Genomic DNA, 21820 nt, shown 5'->3' on the forward strand with positions numbered 1-21820 from the left:
CTTAAATATTTTTTTTATATATATTTTTTAAAATAAACATGTTAAATTTATTTCCAGATTTTTTTTTTTTTTTTTTTTTTTTTATAGTACGCGTACCGTAAGCTCACGGTAAGCGTACGGTTTACGCAACGTCCGTAATCTATCTACGCTGCTTGCGTATAGTTACGCACTTTGCGTAGCCGCGCGTACTGCGCGTGGGACGCGTGCGCGCTTACGCAACACGCGCACGTTACGCGGAAGTGCCGGGAAATGACTGTTATGCGCATGTGCGCAAGCGCGTGTCTTTTTTACGCGCACGCGTACTTTTTGCCGTAAGCGCACCGTAAGCGTACCGTAAGCGTACGGTAGGTCATGTGATCTTGAAACACAACTTTTGATTGGTTGAAACTACTTTCAGTTCTAGAACTCTCCTACACCACACCCATTCCCCTCATTTCTGCTTGTGATCCCTTGGGAGAAGGAGCTGGTTTGTCTTTGGGATACGATGGCAGAACAGCAGAGCTCTTCTGAGAGTGAGGCTAGCACCAGCAGCACTGTCTTGAGGCAGAGAACGAGGAAAGTAAAACCTTCTTATGTTTGGGATTATTTTACTTTTCCAGAAGGCCAGCAAAAGGTGAATGCACCCTTAGTTACTTGCAAGCTGTGTAAGCGTGTACTTTCTAGAGGTAATCCTGACAGGAAGTATTCCTTTGGGAATCACACCATGATGAGGCACCTCAAGGATGTACACAAAAGGACACATGCTCAACTTTTTGGAGGTAACTCTTCAGAAAGACGAGCCAGTACATCCACAGCAGCTCAGCCTGGACCATCACCTGCAGAGCTTACTCCTTCTTCTGCAGCTCAGGTGAGCCCTTCATCTGTGGGGGGAGAATCTCCTTTTGCTGGCCCTCTGGAAATGAACCCTCGATTTCGGAAGGTTGATATTCATTGCACATTTTGTAAAGCTCTAATTTGTTATAGGGAGACCAGTGTTTCCCTAGTGAATAACAAAATAGATCAGCACATTTGTAGCTTTGAATGATTTTCCCATGGTTCCTTTCCTCTGTCCCTGCATGAACACAACGGTTCTTTTAAGAGCCAACCTTATCTTTCATCTTTTTTTTACATTTTTTTTAAAAAACTTTTTTTTTTTTTTTTTACCGTACGCGTACGGTAAGCGTACCTTTTTTTTATTTTTTAAAAAAAAACACTAAAAATCATTTATCTCATTACAAAGTCCTTGAGAGACTACAATTTTTATTTTTAACTTACCATACTCACTAAAAAAAATATTTATTCATTTGTTTTTAAAAAAAATAGTTTTTAAAATGGTTGTAGTTTACGAAAATTTTCTATATCGATCTGAAAAAAAAGAAAAAAGTATTAATATTTTTAAAACATTTTATAATACAGTACACATATTTACATTTTTTCCCAAAAAATATTTTTGCCTTATTTTTGCTGTTTTCAGAATATATTGCATTTCACTATAAATTGTGAAAGCAATTGCATTCATCATTTTACAGCGGGCAAAAAAAAATAACAATCTCAAAGATTGTATTAAAAAAGCCCAGAATCTCTTCTCACTTAAACTTATCATTACAGAAATGCATATTATTCTTAAAAAATGTCATCTAAAAACAATACTTTTTTCTTTAAAATACCGTCTGATATTTTTGTTTCAGAAGTACATTCACAATAATATATCTCAAATAACTCCAAAATACATCTGATTTTATTTCCTTTAGGCCAAATAGTATTTTTTATTCTTTCCCTGGAATAAATTTCCAAGGGAAAACCATTAAAATTCTAAAGTTTAATCTGTCCAGATCTCACCGATTCTCTGTAACATTTTGGTTCACGAAAATTTTTCGAATAATTTATTTAGTCCACAATAGAATTGCTTACTTTTCCACATGGCCAAATAGTAATTTTTGAAATTATTTTTGAAAAAATTTCCAGTGGCAGTCCAATAACATTCCAAAATTTAAAATGTGCAGAAGTTACCGATAATCTCTAAATTATTGGTTTTTCAAAATTGCATTAAAAATTTAAAAAGTCCACATTACAATTGGTTATCTTTCCTTTAGGCCAAATGATAATTTTAAAAATCTTTTTTCTACAAAATTGCAATGGTAATCCTGTAAAATGGTAAAATTATTTTGTCCAGATCTTGCCAAGTCTCTCTAAAATTTAGGTTTCAGGAAGATTAGATAGGAATTTGCTAAATCAAAAGGCAAACGTTGTTTGAAAATCAATTGGGAATCATTACACAGTGTCCATCCTTTTTCACATTTTAGATAAACTGTGTAATGTCCAGAAGTAACAGTAGGTCCATCATGGAAAATTATTGCAACAGTTACAAAAGTTTTTCCTGAAATTGATAATTGCTGTCCTGTAAACTTCTTTATTAAAGTATCCAATTTTGATCCATCAGCTCTACATCGTTGCATCATTAAAATTACATACTGTCCGTATTCCCTTAAAATTAATGTTGATAACATGTCAGAATTACACTCACCACATTTCATGCTATGATTAGCATCTTTAACTAAGTTTGCAAAAGTGACTGTTTTACTCTCTGGCAATGTCAAATAAATAAACCTTTCATTATCAACAATAGAACCACTTATATTATAACAATTATCACAACTATGTTCCCATTTATAAGAGAGACCAAAAAAAATGTCAATGGGAACTCCTTCTTCTTCCACTACCTGAAGAAAATACATCAAAAATTCGTGAGCATCTTGCTGTTCATTTTGAGAAAACTGTGTTCGTCCTGAACATACATCTAAAAGTTTTCTAATATCAGTAGCACTTTCTATTTGAGTTTTATCTTTACTCAGCTTTTGAAAAAGGAGACTGAGCTCTGAACAGAATCTTTTTCCCTGATTTATTATTATCTGCTCTTGCAAACTTTCCAGATAAAAAGCAACATTCAGCACTACATTTGCGTAGCAGTTGACACCAGAGCTATTTTCAAAATGACATCCTACAACCTGTTCTTCATTTTCCTTATTCTTTTTGCTTGCAATTACATCACTCCTCTTTTTTTTCCTCTTCTCTACATCTTCATTACAGATATTCTCATTTCTCCTTTTACGAGAAACTACACGTTTCTCCAACACAGGATACTGACCTAAATGAGGAGCATAGCTTCTTCTTAATCTATTATACTCCTTTACACAGTTTGTATCAGCACTAACTTTTGAGTCATCGAAGTCTATCATGAATAAACCTGATAATGTTTTGACTCGTGACAAAGCAACATATGCCATACCTTCTTTGAACACACTAGATCCAATGTTCACAAATGCACAATCTACAGTCAATCCTTGAGACTTGTGAATAGTTACAGCATATGCTAGAGAAAACGGAAACTGCTTCCTACGTACATATAAGTCTTTCACAAGCATGAAACGAACTGAACAACGACAAATGTCTTTAACTTCCTCTATCTGATCAAATTTTATTTTTAACCATTCAATTCCATCTTTTTTCTGATAATTAATAAAACCCACAACTCTTCCCATCGCTCCATTTACTAAGCCTTTTTCAACATCCAAATTTCTCCTTAAAAACACTCTACAGTTCATGCAAACATATAGATTTTTTTCTAATCCTGCTGTTTTGGAGATGTTCTTCTCTAGTGAGTCCAATTTATTTTTCAGTTTGCCTGTTACTGTGACAGTAATTCTTCCATCCTCAATTTTGTCCACTGCTTCCAATTTCATGATCTCTTCCTTTTCCAATTTCAAAAGCTCCTCATTGAATATTGAGCATTCACGTAGAGTTGGCATTAAGCAGATGACACTTTTGTTTTCTGCAATGTTCTTGTATATCTTCTCTGCAACTATTTCTTCCTTTGGAAATAAATTATGTAGCAGCCGAGTCTGTAATGCTTTTTTGCCAGCTTCTGTGAGTAGTCCAATCCTGATATCTTTCAGAATACTTCCATATTCTTCATCGTTTGCTTGCCTCATATTAGTTGTAAGTTCCTTGTACTCAAAGAAGGACCAAATATTTGTATTACCGATGCTTCCCAATGACTTCTTCGTGTCTTCATGTGTCACAGTATTAAACACTGGTTGTCCTTTAACCGGAGTAAGTTGCAAAAGATCCCCAAAAACTATGACGTGTTTTCCACCAAATAACACGTCATAGTCTGTCTTCAAAATTTGCTGCATTCTTAAATGCACAAAGGCAAGCATTAAGTTTGATACCATGCTCACCTCATCAATAATGAGAACTTGCATCTTCTTCAATACTCTTGAAACTTCCAAGCATGCTTCTCCAGTTAGCTTGTTGAATTGTATTTTGTTCTCATGCTCCACTGGTAACATTAGCAAACGATGTAAGGTGATTCCTTTTATGTTATATGCTGCTAACCCAGTTGGAGCAGTAACCACACAAGACAAAGTAGAATCTGTTTTTTGCTGTAGGTAGCTTCTGATGACTTTAATTAGGAAACTTTTTCCAGTGCCAGCTTGTCCGCTTACATACATCCTGATTGGATGAAATGATGTGCATGAGCACTCTTTTTTTTCATGTAGAAATCCGTGATCAATTTTGTTTTTGATCTCTTCATAAATTTGTTGCTGCTCTTGATTCAGTTGTCTTTCCAAATTTTCTAAGTCTATAAATTCTTCTTGAGCTTGATTCATAGCCGTTTCCACTTCATTCATGGCTATTGATGCTTCATTTTCAACGATTGGTTGTCCTAGGGGATCTTGACTGTATGTTCCTGAACTTTGGCTGTCCTGAGAACTGTCTCTAGCAATTTCTGCTGCAATTGTAGTTTCCTGTTCAATTTCTTCATTTAACATTTGCAGATAAGTTGAGAATGTACTGCATTGTATGCTGTCTTTGCAAGCATTAAAAGAATCTTCATAGCTCTGGAATTCTCCCAGTAGTTCATCCTCTGAACGCCATGGTTTAAACAACTGTAAAAGAGCCAAGTAGTAAAATTCTTTCTTGTCGGTAGTGTCGCAACTCAGCTTCCGGTGATTTATCAAACTTCCTTTGGTTTGCTTCACCAAACATCCTTCTTCACCAACGACTTTATATTTTCCATTATTGATGTCTTCTGCAGCTTTCCGTGAATAAATGTAGTTCTGCAGCACTTCATAGAGACACATGTTCTCCAGATGATGACTTCTCTTGGGATAATATGTGTCCAACATGTTTGTTTTCAATATATCTGTACTTTCAGGTTCGAACTGTGCCAAATATTCAATTTCTCCAACAGATTTCAGTACCCGATTTCTCATTGCTGCAAGGCCTAAACTTGCCCAAATTATTCTTCTTGACTTCGAGTAGAGACTTGCAGAAGATAATCTATCTGAACATTCGTAGGATCCAATTTCTCGATGCGATAACATCTTCAAACTGAAACTGTACAGCTTCTTACTGACAGTCTTCTCGTGAGAAATCTCTTCCCACATTTCCTTCAATTCTGTTTTTTCTGATTTCGTAATGTAAGACGTTACATATCGAGCAACAGCAATGGAATTGTCAGCAACATACTGTATATCCATGTTAGCGTTCCACATGGATAAAATGACTGGGTTGTAGTCATTTATATTTTTTGATTCTTCTTTTCTTTTAAGGTTGTAGGTATTCTTAGGTGATTTTCTTGTGATAGTATGTCTCACAGCTGACATAAAACTGTTGACTCTTCCATTTGTAAGAACAGGTCTAGGAAATCCAAATCGACATTTAGTGTAGTATTTTTCTTTGCTCTTGTATTTCCGTCGACAGTATTTTCCACACCGATGACTTTGGAAACGTAGAACTTGCTCCTTTAACTTGTACTCTTCTGTGCTTTTAGGTATAGCACATGTTGCATATTCTTCAATGTAAGATAACACTGCTTCATCAGTATCTGTTCCAAACTTTGGGGCATCCTTGATCCACAGCAGCATATGAATATGAGGAGCACCTCTTGCCTGGTACTCTTTTCTCCAAAAGAAATCCACTACTTCTCCAAGGGGTGGATTTTTTTTATTGCAGATGAAGGACATCATAGCCTCAAATCTATGATTGAAATATCTGCAAACATTAACCGGATCCAATGAGCACAGTTCTCCTGCTGTCTTGTATTCGATGTTTTCAATGTTTGAATTGGCCTCTCGTAGAAAATCCAGTAAATCATCCCAAGCGTACTCGGCGCAGCTTAGGGTAAGGAACCATGTTGGTGTTCCTAAATTGCGTAACATGCATTTTAGTTCACCATGGCGTCGGTACCAATATTCATTTGTCCCACGCTGACAAGCCATCAGATTGATCAGTTGTGTTTCCAAATGATCATCTCGGTGCTGCACTTTCTCCATAAAATCCTTAGCAGACACATTTTGTAAATGTACTCCACTTTTTAAAATGTGATTTACTGCATAAGACAGTGCAGACAAGTCGCTTTCAAATAAAAGATGGAACAAATAAGGGATACTTTGTCGAAATCTGGGATCTTCAGCATATAGTCTTGTAGTCCGATACTCAGAAGCTGGAATCTGTTCCGGACGTTCATCGTATCGTCCTCCTTTTCCTTTAGGAAACAGCTGGGGAAAACATCGAGCTTCCAAGCTCTCCTCCCATACACTCACGGGATTTCCTTTTGCTTTCTTCATCTGAAAGAGATCAATATTGTCTCCCATAACTTCTTTCGAATGGAGAGGATGTATGCTAAAATGTTCATAAATTTCTTCTTCCTTTGACTTGTCCACTTTTTCAATTTGTCCACTTGGTGTTTCTGTATCTCCTTGTAAATCTTCTTCTTCTTCTTCTTCTACTATATAAATTGATTCATACCATTTGTTATTTTTTTTCAAATACAAATTTGCTCTTTGTACTTTCCGCACATCTACCAGCTCCTGCCAAATCTTCTTATTCTTTGTAGGTACACCATTAACCAGAATAATTAATGGTTCAGTTTCCAAAGTATCCGCATCAATAGTTTCCATATTTTTTTTCAAATCCAAGGGCAAATACACCACTCTACCTTTTAAACCTCTCAGTAAATCTGAAGGAGGTAATTTACCAGTTTTGGGCTCCATACGTACTATGGTCTGGAACGGATGAACACATTGAATGAGTATAGACTCATATGTATTTAATTCAGAAAGTTCAGCAGGAATAGCATCCAATTCTAAATTATTATGTACAGCTCTGGTCGGCATTCTATTTTCCTCTAACTTGTTGTAGCAGTATTTACAAATACGCTGATCTTCACCCAATTCAAAACAATTTTCAAGAAATATATATGTTGCAAAATCCATCCACTTATAATTATCTTCATTTTCACTCTTTCTGTAGAGATCAACATTCCTAGTTTGTTTTCTATAATGAGTTCTGCGGCAACAAATACAAGTAACATTTGGTCTTTCATTAGAGACTATTGCAAATTTTGTTATGTGATCATTAAATGTCTTACTTACACAAGGTTCTACATTCTCTTCCACTTCTGCCTCATTTACTGTGTCCTTCTCTGCACTGTTTTGTTCAGGACCAAAGTAACAAAACTGAATTTCATCAACAACCTTCTCTACATCTGATACCGTTCCTCGGAACAGAGCCCTATTCAATTCATTTAACTTTATTGCTGGACTTTTGGCAAAATACAACCGTCTCACAAACTTTCTCATTTCAGTATGATGAACAGCCAGCATCCTAAAATGATGGAAAACACTATTGCACACTTTTCTAGATAGACAAGCAAGAGAATGACCCTGCAAACCAGTATTCTCTCTCACTCTGCATGGATCCAGACTTTGAAGCACCTTAATCTTTTGTTTTACACTTTTTTTACTATATTCTCTTAGAAACTCTCGAAATCTGTCAATAGATTCCTGACGCACAGTGCAAATACTACTACAATTCCAAGTGTACACTGGGGCTTTAGGACGTCTCCCCATTGCCTCATCTGCCATCACTTGTACCTCATCTCTTGGAACCATTATCTCCTTCTCCATTATGCAACCATTTTTTACTTCGTATGAACGACCTCTGGTGTCAACTGCATGCAGCAAACTATTACTTTGAAAATAGCTCTCTTCATTAAAAAAAGGTTCACTACTTGAGCTATGCATCCACTTTCCTAAAAACACTTTACAAAAATTTGTTCTGTTCACTACTCTTTTGCTTTTGCTTTGTGATTTCAGTACATTAACCATTTTATCTAATGTACGCATCCTATTCAAAATTAATATGAATAGTTTCCTTTTTAATTCTAATGCCTTTGCTGCAATGGCTTCAATTTCTTTTTTTCTCTTATAATATTTAGCCTTTTGCTTATATTTCTTTATATCCTTTATCAAATTGGACATAACTCTTCTCTGAAACATTTTTCTACGTATCTCTTTAAATGCTGTTTTTCTGTTTATGTTAAACTTTTCAATTGCAGAAGGTATATTTGCATTAACTAAATCCTCAATTTTTTGCTGTTCTGTAGGTTTTGTTACATTTTTCCGAGAACAGACATTTTGTACATTTTTGTTTGTTTTCAATATTTTGTTTAGGAATTGTCTTTTTTGCTTACCAGAAGATTTTTTCTTTTTCCCAACATCAGCATCTTCTACTAACTTTGGTCCTCCAGTTGTCCTCAAATATAGTTTTTTTTTTAGCGTTTTTTGAACTCGAGATTTTGTAGGCATCTTAAATTTTGTTCACTGTTCTTCAGCAATACCTGCAAAAAAACTAAAAAAAAAATTCTTTATTGTATTTAAATATATTACTACATTTCTTTTCACAATAGTCACAAAACGAAATTTCTTTGCCAATTTGAATGCACACAAACTCCTCTTTTTTTTTGGGCAAGTGAAAATCTGTATAACAAACTGTCACATTATGAAACCAAGCTGTTTTTTTTTCAGACCACCACCGTGTGTATTCTCTGTGACTGCCTACACTCCAGCAGGGGCAACCAGCCTTAGTGATGCTGAATGTATTTGCATTACAGACTTAAACCTGAAAACCCCACTCGCTTCTAATTACTGTGCATGACTATACATGGCAAGCACATGGGTGTGTGCTAAACCTCTGCTTCTTCCCCCAAAAATTCGCTCCTCTTTTCCATCTACTGCAACTGTGAAATCACCAGAGCAAGACGCAATACATTTCTGCCTATAATTCTTCTATGCACACAGAGTCATGTTTTCACATTAGTGCCAAAACGAAATTTCTTTGCCAATTTGAAAGCACACTTACTGCTCTTTTTTTTTTCGGGCCAAGTGAAAATCTCTTTTTACACTTTGAAATCACTTTTACAGACTGACACATTCTGAAACCTTTTTTTTAAAATTTATTTAAATGCACATGTCCAAGCTGGTTTTTTTTCAGACCACCACCGTGTGTATTCTCTGTGACTGCCTACACTCCAGCAGGGGCAACCAGCCTTAGTGATGCTGAATGTATTTGCATTACAGACTTAAACCTGAAAACCCCACTCGCTTCTAATTACTGTGCATGACTATACATGGCAAGCACATGGGTGTGTGCTAAACCTCTGCTTCTTCCCCCAAAAATTCGCTCCTCTTTTCCATCTACTGCAACTGTGAAATCACCAGAGCAAGACGCAATACATTTCTGCCTATAATTCTTCTATGCACACAGAGTCATGTTTTCACATTAGTGCCAAAACGAAATTTCTTTGCCAATTTGAAAGCACACTTACTGCTCTTTTTTTTTCGGGGGCAAGTGTATATCTCTTTTTTCAATTTGAAATCACTTTTACAGACTGACACATTCTGAAACCTTTTTTTTTAATTTATTTAAATGCACATGTCCAAGCAGTTTTTTTTTCAGACCACCACCGTGTGCATTCTCTGTGACTGCCTACACTCCAGCAGGGGCAACCAGCCTTAGTGATGCTGAATGTATTTGCATTACAGACTTAAACCTGAAAACCCCACTCGCTTCTAATTACTGTGCATGACTATACATGGCAAGCACATGGGTGTGTGCTAAACCTCTGCTTCTTCCCCCAAAAATTCGCTCCTCTTTTCCATCTACTGCAACTGTGAAATCACCAGAGCAAGACGCAATACATTTCTGCCTATAATTCTTCTATGCACACAGAGTCATGTTTTCACATTAGTGCCAAAACGAAATTTCTTTGCCAATTTGAAAGCACACTTACTGCTCTTTTTTTTTCGGGGCCAAGTGAAAATCTCTTTTTACACTTTGAAATCACTTTTACAGACTGACACATTCTGAAACCTTTTTTTTTAATTTATTTAAATGCACATGTCCAAGCAGTTTTTTTTTCAGACCACCACCGTGTGCATTCTCTGTGACTGCCTACACTCCAGCAGGGGCAAACAGCCTTAGTGATGCTGAATGTATTTGCATTACAGACTTAAACCTGAAAACCCCACTCGCTTCTAATTACTGTGCATGACTATACATGGCAAGCACATGGGTGTGTGCTAAACCTCTGCTTCTTCCCCCAAAAATTCGCTCCTCTTTTCCATCTACTGCAACTGTGAAATCACCAGAGCAAGACGCAATACATTTCTGCCTATAATTCTTCTATGCACACAGAGTCATGTTTTCACATTAGTGCCAAAACGAAATTTCTTTGCCAATTTGAAAGCACACTTACTGCTCTTTTTTTTTCGGGGGCAAGTGTATATCTCTTTTTTCAATTTGAAATCACTTTTACAGACTGACACATTCTGAAACCTTTTTTTTAAATTTATTTAAATGCACATGTCCAAGCAGTTTTTTTTTCAGACCACCACCGTGTGCATTCTCTGTGACTGCCTACACTCCAGCAGGGGCAAACAGCCTTAGTGATGCTGAATGTATTTGCATTACAGACTTAAACCTGAAAACCCCACTCGCTTCTAATTACTGTGCATGACTATACATGGCAAGCACATGGGTGTGTGCTAAACCTCTGCTTCTTCCCCCAAAAATTCGCTCCTCTTTTCCATCTACTGCAACTGTGAAATCACCAGAGCAAGACGCAATACATTTCTGCCTATAATTCTTCTATGCACACAGAGTCATGTTTTCACATTAGTGCCAAAACGAAATTTCTTTGCCAATTTGAAAGCACACTTACTGCTCTTTTTTTTTTCGGGCCAAGTGAAAATCTCTTTTTACACTTTGAAATCACTTTTACAGACTGACACATTCTGAAACCTTTTTTTTTAAATTTATTTAAATGCACATGTCCAAGCTGTTTTTTTTTCAGACCACCACCGTGTGTATTCTCTGTGACTGCCTACACTCCAGCAGGGGCAACCAGCCTTAGTGATGCTGAATGTATTTGCATTACAGACTTAAACCTGAAAACCCCACTCGCTTCTAATTACTGTGCATGACTATACATGGCAAGCACATGGGTGTGTGCTAAACCTCTGCTTCTTCCCCCAAAAATTCGCTCCTCTTTTCCATCTACTGCAACTGTGAAATCACCAGAGCAAGACGCAATACATTTCTGCCTATAATTCTTCTATGCACACAGAGTCATGTTTTCACATTAGTGCCAAAACGAAATTTCTTTGCCAATTTGAAAGCACACTTACTGCTCTTTTTTTTTTCGGGCCAAGTGAAAATCTCTTTTTACACTTTGAAATCACTTTTACAGACTGACACATTCTGAAACCTTTTTTTTTAAATTTATTTAAATGCACATGTCCAAGCTGTTTTTTTTTCAGACCACCACCGTGTGTATTCTCTGTGACTGCCTACACTCCAGCAGGGGCAACCAGCCTTAGTGATGCTGAATGTATTTGCATTACAGACTTAAACCTGAAAACCCCACTCGCTTCTAATTACTGTGCATGACTATACATGGCAAGCACATGGGTGTGTGCTAAACCTCTGCTTCTTCCCCCAAAAATTCGCTCCTCTTTTCCATCTACTGCAACTGTGAAATCACCAGAGCAAGACGCAATACATTTCTGCCTATAATTCTTCTATGCACACAGAGTCATGTTTTCACATTAGTGCCAAAACGAAATTTCTTTGCCAATTTGAAAGCACACTTACTGCTCTTTTTTTTTCGGGCCAAGTGAAAATCTCTTTTTACACTTTGAAATCACTTTTACAGACTGACACATTCTGAAACCTTTTTTTTAAATTTATTTAAATGCACATGTCTAAGCTGTTTTTTTTTCAGACCACCACCGTGTGTATTCTCTGTGACTGCCTACACTCCAGCAGGGGCAACCAGCCTTAGTGATGCTGAATGTATTTGCATTACAGACTTAAACCTGAAAACCCCACTCGCTTCTAATTACTGTGCATGACTATACATGGCAAGCACATGGGTGTGTGCTAAACCTCTGCTTCTTCCCCCAAAAATTCGCTCCTCTTTTCCATCTACTGCAACTGTGAAATCACCAGAGCAAGACGCAATACATTTCTGCCTATAATTCTTCTATGCACACAGAGTCATGTTTTCACATTAGTGCCAAAACGAAATTTCTTTGCCAATTTGAAAGCACACTTACTGCTCTTTTTTTTTCGGGGGCAAGTGTATATCTCTTTTTTCAATTTGAAATCACTTTTACAGACTGACACATTCTGAAACCTTTTTTTTAAATTTATTTAAATGCACATGTCCAAGCAGTTTTTTTTTCAGACCACCACCGTGTGTATTCTCTGTGACTGCCTACACTCCAGCAGGGGCAAACAGCCTTAGTGATGCTGAATGTATTTGCATTACAGACTTAAACCTGAAAACCCCACTCGCTTCTAATTACTGTGCATGACTATACATGGCAAGCACATGGGTGTGTGCTAAACCTCTGCTTCTTCCCCCAAAAATTCGCTCCTCTTTTCCATCTACTGCAACTGTGAAATCACCAGAGCAAGACGCAATACATTTCTGCCTATAATTCTTCTATGCACACAGAGTCATGTTTTCACATTAGTGCCAAAACGAAATTTCTTTGCCAATTTGAAAGCACACTTACTGCTCTTTTTTTTTTCGGGCCAAGTGAAAATCTCTTTTTACACTTTGAAATCACTTTTACAGACTGACACATTCTGAAACCTTTTTTTTAAATTTATTTAAATGCACATGTCCAAGCAGTTTTTTTTTCAGACCACCACCGTGTGTATTCTCTGTGACTGCCTACACTCCAGCAGGGGCAAACAGCCTTAGTGATGCTGAATGTATTTGCATTACAGACTTAAACCTGAAAACCCCACTCGCTTCTAATTACTGTGCATGACTATACATGGCAAGCACATGGGTGTGTGCTAAACCTCTGCTTCTTCCCCCAAAAATTCGCTCCTCTTTTCCATCTACTGCAACTGTGAAATCACCAGAGCAAGACGCAATACATTTCTGCCTATAATTCTTCTATGCACACAGAGTCATGTTTTCACATTAGTGCCAAAACGAAATTTCTTTGCCAATTTGAAAGCACACTTACTGCTCTTTTTTTTTTCGGGCCAAGTGAAAATCTCTTTTTACACTTTGAAATCACTTTTACAGACTGACACATTCTGAAACCTTTTTTTTTAAATTTATTTAAATGCACATGTCCAAGCTGTTTTTTTTTCAGACCACCACCGTGTGTATTCTCTGTGACTGCCTACACTCCAGCAGGGGCAACCAGCCTTAGTGATGCTGAATGTATTTGCATTACAGACTTAAACCTGAAAACCCCACTCGCTTCTAATTACTGTGCATGACTATACATGGCAAGCACATGGGTGTGTGCTAAACCTCTGCTTCTTCCCCCAAAAATTCGCTCCTCTTTTCCATCTACTGCAACTGTGAAATCACCAGAGCAAGACGCAATACATTTCTGCCTATAATTCTTCTATGCACACACAGTCATGTTTTCACATTAGTGCCAAAACGAAATTTCTTTGCCAATTTGAAAGCACACTTACTGCTCTTTTTTTTTCGGGCCAAGTGAAAATCTCTTTTACAGACTGACACATTATGAATCCACCATGTGTAACTACAACAAAAACAATTCCCATTTCTATTATTCATTTCTTAAGTTACCACATACATCCCCTCTCAAACTGTAAACTCACCTTTAAAATTAGTTAGTTGTGAAAGAAATGTGTCACTCAAACAGCAGATTATCAGAGCCAGGATCTCTGTTCTGTACACCTCTCTCCTCTCAGCAGAACCAGATAATGGCAAACTTTCCCTCTATTTTTCCACACATATACATGTAAGTTTCAAATCTCAGTGCTTCCCCCTTTTTTTCAAATGTAATGACACATTTCTATTGGTTGAAAACCAACCCTTTTCCAAAAGTACCCTGCCCCCAACTTGACTTCTGCCTAGTACCCTTCCCCCAACTTGACTTCTGCCTGCTACCATAGCAACAGCTCATGGAACACTGCTGTGTACAGTTAGGTCAGAAGTTCGACACACAATGTTTCAATTCCACAGAGCAAGAGTGCTTGACTTTTCAAACCTAACTGCAAATCCATAGTACTGTTCTTTGGTTACACATTTTTTTGTACCAATACAAAACATGCTTCTATTAATTTTCACATACAGCCTAGTTTTTTTTCTAGAATGGTATGAAACAGCCAATCAGTTCTTTTTGTTTTGTAAAAAATATGTATGCCTCCATTTCCAAACTGTCTTTCTTTTCATATTGCCATTCTACTGAAAGACACCTCCTGAGTGCATCCAGTTCTCCTTTGAAGATGTTCACAGTGTGGATTGTAGGGCACAGCTATGTCTTCTGGAGTGAAAAGTTTGCAGAGAAAACAGATATGGTGAGAGACCTTGCTTTGCCAAATGTAGACATTAAATGGATTGGTCAGAGAGGGTTAAAGTGGCACCAATTGATGCCATTGGTGAAATCCTTCATGCAAATCCAACACCCTGACCTCATAATAGTGCACTGTGGTGGCAATGACCTAGGCACTTTGACTGGGGTAGGTCTGGAAATGCTTATGAAGGACACCTTTGCACAACTGTTTACACTTTTCCCTAAAACTGCCTTTGTGTTTTCCAACATATGCCAAAGGCAAAAATGGAACTGGTCCAATCATTTCTGTCCACAGATTGACAAAGCAAGAAAGCACGTCAACAAATCTGTTTCTGCTTTCCTCCGTGACTATGGTATGGGTGCCATTTACCACAACAACTTGCGTTACGACATGCAAGACATTTATAGAGGAGATGGTGTGCACTTCAATGATGAAGGGAACAGAGTCTTCCTCTTGAACCTTAGACTCTGCATCGGTACTTACTTGTAGGTACCACTAAAAAAATGACTCCATAAACACAACAGCTCTTTTTAGAGCTCCCTAATTTCTAAACTCTTAAATCTGATTTTCATTTATTTATTTTTATTTTTTTTACCGTACGCTTACCGTGAGCTTACCGTACGCGTACCCCGTGATTTTTTTTAAAATCAATAAATGTTTTTTTTGTACTTTTCTGTCCATCTTTGTCCCCCTTACAATTGTTAGGGGGTCTGTAACTCTCCTCATTGCCCCCTTTCCTTGTTTTCACTCTTTTTTTTCAGAGTGAAATACACAAAATGGCGGCCGCCGCTTCCTGGTTTCGGCCGATTCGAATGTTTACTAAGATCTAAGAGCCAATCAGAATCGCGCTCGCGCACGCCACCGTACGCTTACCGTAAGCGTACGGTAAGCGTACCGTAAGCGGGCTTAGATATATATATTGATTTAAAGGCTATTTTCTCAGAATCTACTGAACAGATTTACACCAAACCTACAAAAGGCACTTCCTTGACCTAGGGACTACCTCTCTGCCAAATTTTGAGTAATTCTGTTCAGCCGTTCGGGCTGTAGCTCGTTCTAAAGGTCCTATGGAAAAATGCATGGGAAAAACGCGTTTTGGGACCCCCCTTTTATCTCAGCCCCCGCTTGACGGATCCCCCCGAGACTTTCAGGGTAGGAGCGGAGCGTAGCGCCCCACCTATTTTGAGAAATTCGCGAGGATTCGTCGACCGGCGCCAAAGTTATTCAAAATAGAATGTTGAGGTTTTCCTATGGAAACGTGGTCCTAACTATAACTACCTACTGGCGACCGCCAGTAGGTAATAGATATTATCTACTGGCGGTTGCCAGTAGATAGTTATAGTTAGGACCGTGTTTCCATAGGAAATCCGCAACATTCTATTTGGAATAACTTTGGCGCCAGTTGACGAATCCTCGCGAAATTTTCAAAATAGGTGGGGCGCTCCGCTCCGCTCCTACCCTGAAAGTCTCGGGGTGATTCGTCAAGCGGGGGCCGAGAAAAAAGGGGGGTCCCAAAACGCATTTTCCCCATGCATTTTTCCATAGGGACCTTTAGTCCAAGGTACAGCCCGAACGGCTGAACAGAATTACTTGAAATTTGGCAGAGAGGTAGTCCTCAGGTCAGGGAAGTGCCTTTTGCAGGTCTGGTGTCAATCTGTTCAGTAGTTCCTGAGAAAATCAAAAGTAAAATCATATATATATGTGGGCGGAGCCTAACCACACATCTCATCCTGAGATCTGATTGGCTGTCAGCACTTCATCCAAGAAGTGTTGGCAGCCATCTTGGGACCAATATACATGATAGCACCTCATTAAAAAGCATTGCAGTTAATAGAAGGTTTTAAGACTTTAGTTACATTATAAATCATTTGTTGATGGTACCATACTCATTTTAGGAATTGTGGTATGTTCTAAGGTGATTTCACCATGTGAAAAAGCCTTCTGCTGGGATATCATGATTGAGAGAAAAATATTTTCTCATGCTTTTCCCACAGAGGTTTGGAAGGTGATCTATAAGCTAAACTGAGAGCATATTTTCTGTAAATTCACATTATCTTTCTCAGTCATGTGAGAATGAAGTCTGACATTCTCAGTAAAACATGTACATCCAACAAGGGCAGAGACTGTCAGTTGATTCCTTTGTGTTCTACTGCAGCTTCCCAGAGTGTTCCAAAGAACAACTAGAGCGCTAACAGTCCTACTTATGATAAACGTATGGCACACCTGAAGCCATCTTGCTTGGATTAAAGTGGTAACTCTTAAAACATTTAATTTAAAAAGGAACAAAATGAGGGGGTTCATTTTTTCCATAAAAAGTATGATTAGTGCTGCAGAAAGAAAAATTAGGGCACATTTTGAGTGACTTCTCAAATCCTCTTCTATTTCATTAAACAATTCTGACATGCAGACTGAAACATGCACTTTCAATACCAGCAGCAGTTTTCCCTGGTGAGCAGTAGCTTTACTACAGTGATCTAATGAGCAAAAAGAGTGCTAACATTCTGAATTTATGGCAAATGTGTGACACATCTGAATGCCTTCTTGATGGAATCAAAGTAAAAAACTGAAAGTATTTCCTACTGAGGAGACTGCAGTAAATGAGGAAATTAGGAAACTTCATAACAAATAAGTCTCCCAAGATGGCCACCAGAGACAAAAGTGCCCAAATGTAGCCCAAATATCACCCAGATGTAGCCCAAGTATAGCCCAATGACAGAATGTCCCAGAGTGTTCTTAAAAACAACTAGAGCGCTTACTGTCTTCATTATGACAAAAGTATGGCACACCTGAAGCCATCTTGATTGGAATAAACTGGTAACACTTAAAACATTTAATTTAAAAAGGAACACAATGAGGGGGTTCATTTTGCCATAGAAATTATGATTAACACTGAAGAAAGAAAATGAGGGCACATTTTGAGTGACTTCTCAAATCCTCTTCTATTTCATTAAAAAATTCTGACATGCAGACTGAAACATGCACTTTTAATACCAGGAGCAGACTTCCATGGTGAACAGTAGATTTACTACAGTGATCTAATGAGCAGCTAGAGTGCTAACATTCGGAATTTATGGCAAATGTGTGACATATCTGAATACCTTCATGATGGAATCAAAGTAAAAAACTGAAAGCATTTCCTACTGAGGAGACTGCAGTACATGAGGAAATTAGGAAACTTCATAACAAATAAATCTCCCAAAATGGCCACAGGAGACAAAAGAGCCCAAATGTAGCCCAAAATCACCCAGATGTAGCCCAAATATAGCCCAATGACAGAAGTGTGCAAAACACTTATTATTTTGTGTGTTTTGCAGTGTTATATAGTGCAGACTTGTCAGGTATTGGAGTGCTTTACATGAGCATTGGTTACATCACACAAGAACAAATTCATTTTGGTTGTAGACATGGGGAGACTAAGTGATTTGACCAGAATCACAGAATGTCGAGCTGAAGCAGAAACTCCAACCTGGTCCCCAGTTGCAAAGTCTGCAGTTCTGGAAGTAACACCACATCCTCTCCCCTAAGTGCAACATTTAATCAAGTGGTCAACTGGATAAAAAAACATAAAGATAACAAATAATTTAAAAGTGCTTTGTCGCTATTTGAAAACTCAGAAAATATGTCCTTATTTTAGTCTTTTAGAGCACTAACCATAATTTTGATGCCAATAAGACCCTCTCACATATGTAATTTCTAAAGGAAATGCTCTAGGTATTACAGTTTTGATTACATCAACATGACGTCAGGCGTTCCACACTTTTGTAATAAATATAGAATGTTAGCAATCTAGTTGTTCATTAGGATACTGTTGAGAGGCAGAGGCCAGGGGCACGGACTCTGAAAATTGAAGGCAGGTTGGAGGGTGCAAAGGCAACAATTTAACCACTCTGAGCAGGCAGGAAGGGCCGTGACAGCACAACAAACTATGGAGGGCAGTGGAAAGGGGGGCAGGGGCAACAAACCAACAATACAGGACTTGCAAGAGAGGCTGTGGCAATGTAATAGACCATTGTGGGCAGAAGGAAGAGGCAATGGTAGTACAACCATACATGCCAACAGACCCGATTCAGCCAGGAAACGTCCAATGTTTTTAAGCTCAAATGGGCTTTATTTGATCTGTCTCCTGTCTACAATCTCCTCTTTTTCAATGTAACTCAAAGGGGAAAATCAATACCCCAGTTTTTTTTCAAAATCTCCCTCTTACCAAGTTCAAAATGTTCGCAAGTATGGTACATTGGATCATGGAAGGAAATGGGGTAGGGACATGGACTTGGATAACAGAGGACAGGAGGGACATGGAGAGGTGCACCAAACTGACCCTGCAGGGCAGGCATCAGGGTTTGCAGCAGCACAATACACCACACAGGGCATGCGGGACGGGAGTGCAGCACAACAATCCATAGAAAGCAAGAGGGAGGGGACAGGACCATGCACATGGACAGAGAACAGAGGGGCACGAGGCAATGGTAGCTAGCTGACCATAATGGACAGACAGGAGAGAAAGCTGCAGCGTAACAGACCATAAAGGGCAGGAGGGACAGATCAGGGGCATTACAATGGAACAGACAAGCCAGGAGGGAGGGAGTAGGGGTCTGCACATGTAAACAGAGGGCTGGGGGCAAGGGGGCAGGGCAGGAGCAGCAAGATAGCCATGGAGGTCAGGCAGGATGGGCACTAGAAGCAAGACACACCATGAAGAGCAACAGTGAGACTGTGATGGCATACACACAGACCATGGAGGGAAGGTGGGAGGGGGTCAGGGGCAGCTAACTGACCACACAGGGAAGGTGGGAGGGGCCATGGCAGCACAGAAGACCATGCATGGCAAGTGGGAGGGTTAGTGGCAGCACAATGGCTATGATGGGCAAGAAGGAGGGTGCAGGGGCATGCACAAAGGACGATGGAGGATAGAAGGGAGGGTCAGGACCTGTGCACAGACAAGAAAGTTCAGGGGAAGGGGCCTCACAACAGACCGCACGGGGCAGGCAGGAGGAGCAGTTGCAGCACAACAGACCAGGGAGGGTAGAAGGGTGAGGCAGTACAATGGACCATGTGGACAGGAGGAAGAGGATAGGGGCATGGCATGTGGACAGGCAGGGTGGAGGTGGCAGGGACAGGTTACAGTCATCTGACAGTGCTAGGCAGGTGGGAGGGGAGTGGCAGCTTAACAGAACACTCAGAGTAGATAGGAGTGGCAGGTCCATGGAACATGGTGGGCAAAAAGGATGGAGCAGGGGCATGCACAAAGACATCGGAGGGCAGGCGGAAGGAGAATAGGGGCAGCAAGCTAAGCACAGAGTTTAAGCAGGAGGTCAATGATGGGACATAGAATTGGGCAATGGAGGGCAGGAGGAGTGGACTGGTACATCATACTAAATTGAGGGCAGTGGTAGCACATCAGACCATGCATGGCAGGAGGGAGGAGGCTAGTCCATGGATTCACACAACAAAGGATAGGGAGGAGGGGGATGGAGCAGCAAGCTAACTGTTCAGAGAAGGCGGGTATTAGGAACTTTATTGTTTTTAAAACGTGTGTCTGTGCGAAGTACTTTAAATATAAACAAGTATGCAGCATAATCTCACTTTTATTCAGGCAGAAGAGGACGTTTGTGACTGTGACTCCGGGCTCACTTGGCAGAAACACCCCCTGACCCTCCACCCCCTATCGCAAAATGTAATGCCCGTGAAAAGGGTAGGTGAACACAGTGTTATATAGAACATAATTCTGAGAGCACGATTGAAAATGAAAACTAGATATAGTGTATGGTATAAACTATGCACCAAAAAGTGTGATATAAGATGAACCGGGCGTGAAATATAATATGCAATACATTGTGCGCAATGACAGATTCATTGGAGAGCGCGAGATAGCACAGGCACTAGCGCGTGTTATGCGATATGCGCCTTGGAGTGTAATATGCACAGGGCAGTGTTGTGTAACCTAACTAGTCTCTAAAGTTGTAATATAAAATATGTGCTGGGGAGTGTAACGTTGCATATGCACTGTGACAAAGATATGGATCCCAGATTGTAATATGTATGGCATAGCACTGTGCGTTATAACATAGGCATCGAGGGAAGGCACGTTAGATGGGGCAATATAACCCGTGCGAAGACAAGTGTGGCATGACATATTCACGGGGTGGTGTTACAGTGCACATGGGCTAGAGAGTGTCATAGCATATGCACTAGCTAGTGGAATACAACACAGAGGTGTGTGGCACTCAGCAGGAAATGGTGGGTGTAACACAGCATTGGGCTCTGCCAGGAGCGCGCTGTGACTCTCAAGTGATGTTCGTCCCCTTTCCAGAGAGTAAAATAAAAAGTATTACACATCCGGCAGTGGATGTGTGTTTAATTAATCGTGAGGGGGGTTTCTTGCATAGTTTTGGTCGAATTTTTGTTGAATCCCCTTTGAATGGCTTGGTGTGCATGTGTATTAAATGTGCCCGTCAATAGCTACCCATGTTTGTATAAATAAACGACAAGGGTGTCTACCGGCATTAGGCCCGGTAGGGCATCAGACATGTCAGAGCTTCACTAGTGGTGTAAATACATTCCACGTGGATTCATTGTATGCATAGTCGCCTTTTAATTTATATCACGCAAATCGTCATGGTGATAGGTACGTACGGTTTGTCCAGCATGTCCTAGGTGTGTCTATAAATATATATTTTTTAAAAATAATAAAAAACAGTGGCCGGCCCTGGGGATTGGGGTCAAACAAATATAATTAGGAGACAGGCCCTGGGGGATGGGGTCATCAGGGCCAATACATTAGAATAAGAAGGGGAACCACACAGCCCCCCTTCTTAAAAAATTAAAATAAATAAAAGACTGGCATCGTGCCGGAGGCTATGCCCCCTCCTTGCAGCACTCTGCAAACGAGCCCCCAGGCGAGTTGTAAGTTGGGGAATTAATTCCTCTTCAATACTGAGGGTCTCTGAGGGCCAACTAGCCCAACAGGCATCTCCAGTATGCGCCAGGGAGCTGCGCTGCAGACAGGTGTTCTGAGGCCAAGCCCCTTTTTACACCTCTCTGCAACGCAGCTCTGTGGCGATAACTGGAGGTACCTAGTGGTCTAGTTTGACCCTAGGGACCCTTAGGATTCAAGGGGACTTAATCTCTCAAC

At 39.5% G+C, this 21820-nt stretch overlaps 1 protein-coding gene across 3 annotated transcripts; it reads right to left on the minus strand.

The window, feature by feature from the left end:
• Positions 1 to 1509: 1509 nt before the first annotated feature.
• LOC146790005 (uncharacterized) lies at positions 1510 to 14069 on the minus strand. Of its 3 annotated transcripts, none has more exons than XM_085630155.1 (2): positions 13990 to 14069; positions 1510 to 8676 (listed from the first exon to the last, which is right to left on the minus strand). In XM_085630155.1, the coding sequence occupies exon 2, from the start codon at positions 8631 to 8633 to the stop codon at positions 2169 to 2171; it is 6465 nt and encodes a 2154-aa protein (XP_085486281.1). In that variant the 5' UTR covers positions 8634 to 8676; positions 13990 to 14069; the 3' UTR covers positions 1510 to 2168. The 3 variants fall into 3 exon arrangements, with proteins under 3 accessions (XP_085486281.1, XP_085486279.1, XP_085486278.1); XM_085630153.1 differs by lacking the exon at positions 13990 to 14069 and adding an exon at positions 10808 to 11421 and having other exon boundaries at positions 1510 to 8946; XM_085630152.1 differs by lacking the exon at positions 13990 to 14069 and adding an exon at positions 9413 to 10079 and having other exon boundaries at positions 1510 to 8946.
• Between the last annotated feature and the right edge of the window lie 7751 nt (positions 14070 to 21820).

Source organism: Triturus cristatus, chromosome 10 (assembly GCF_964204655.1).
Source record: "Triturus cristatus chromosome 10, aTriCri1.1, whole genome shotgun sequence".
NCBI lineage: Eukaryota > Metazoa > Chordata > Amphibia > Caudata > Salamandridae > Triturus > Triturus cristatus.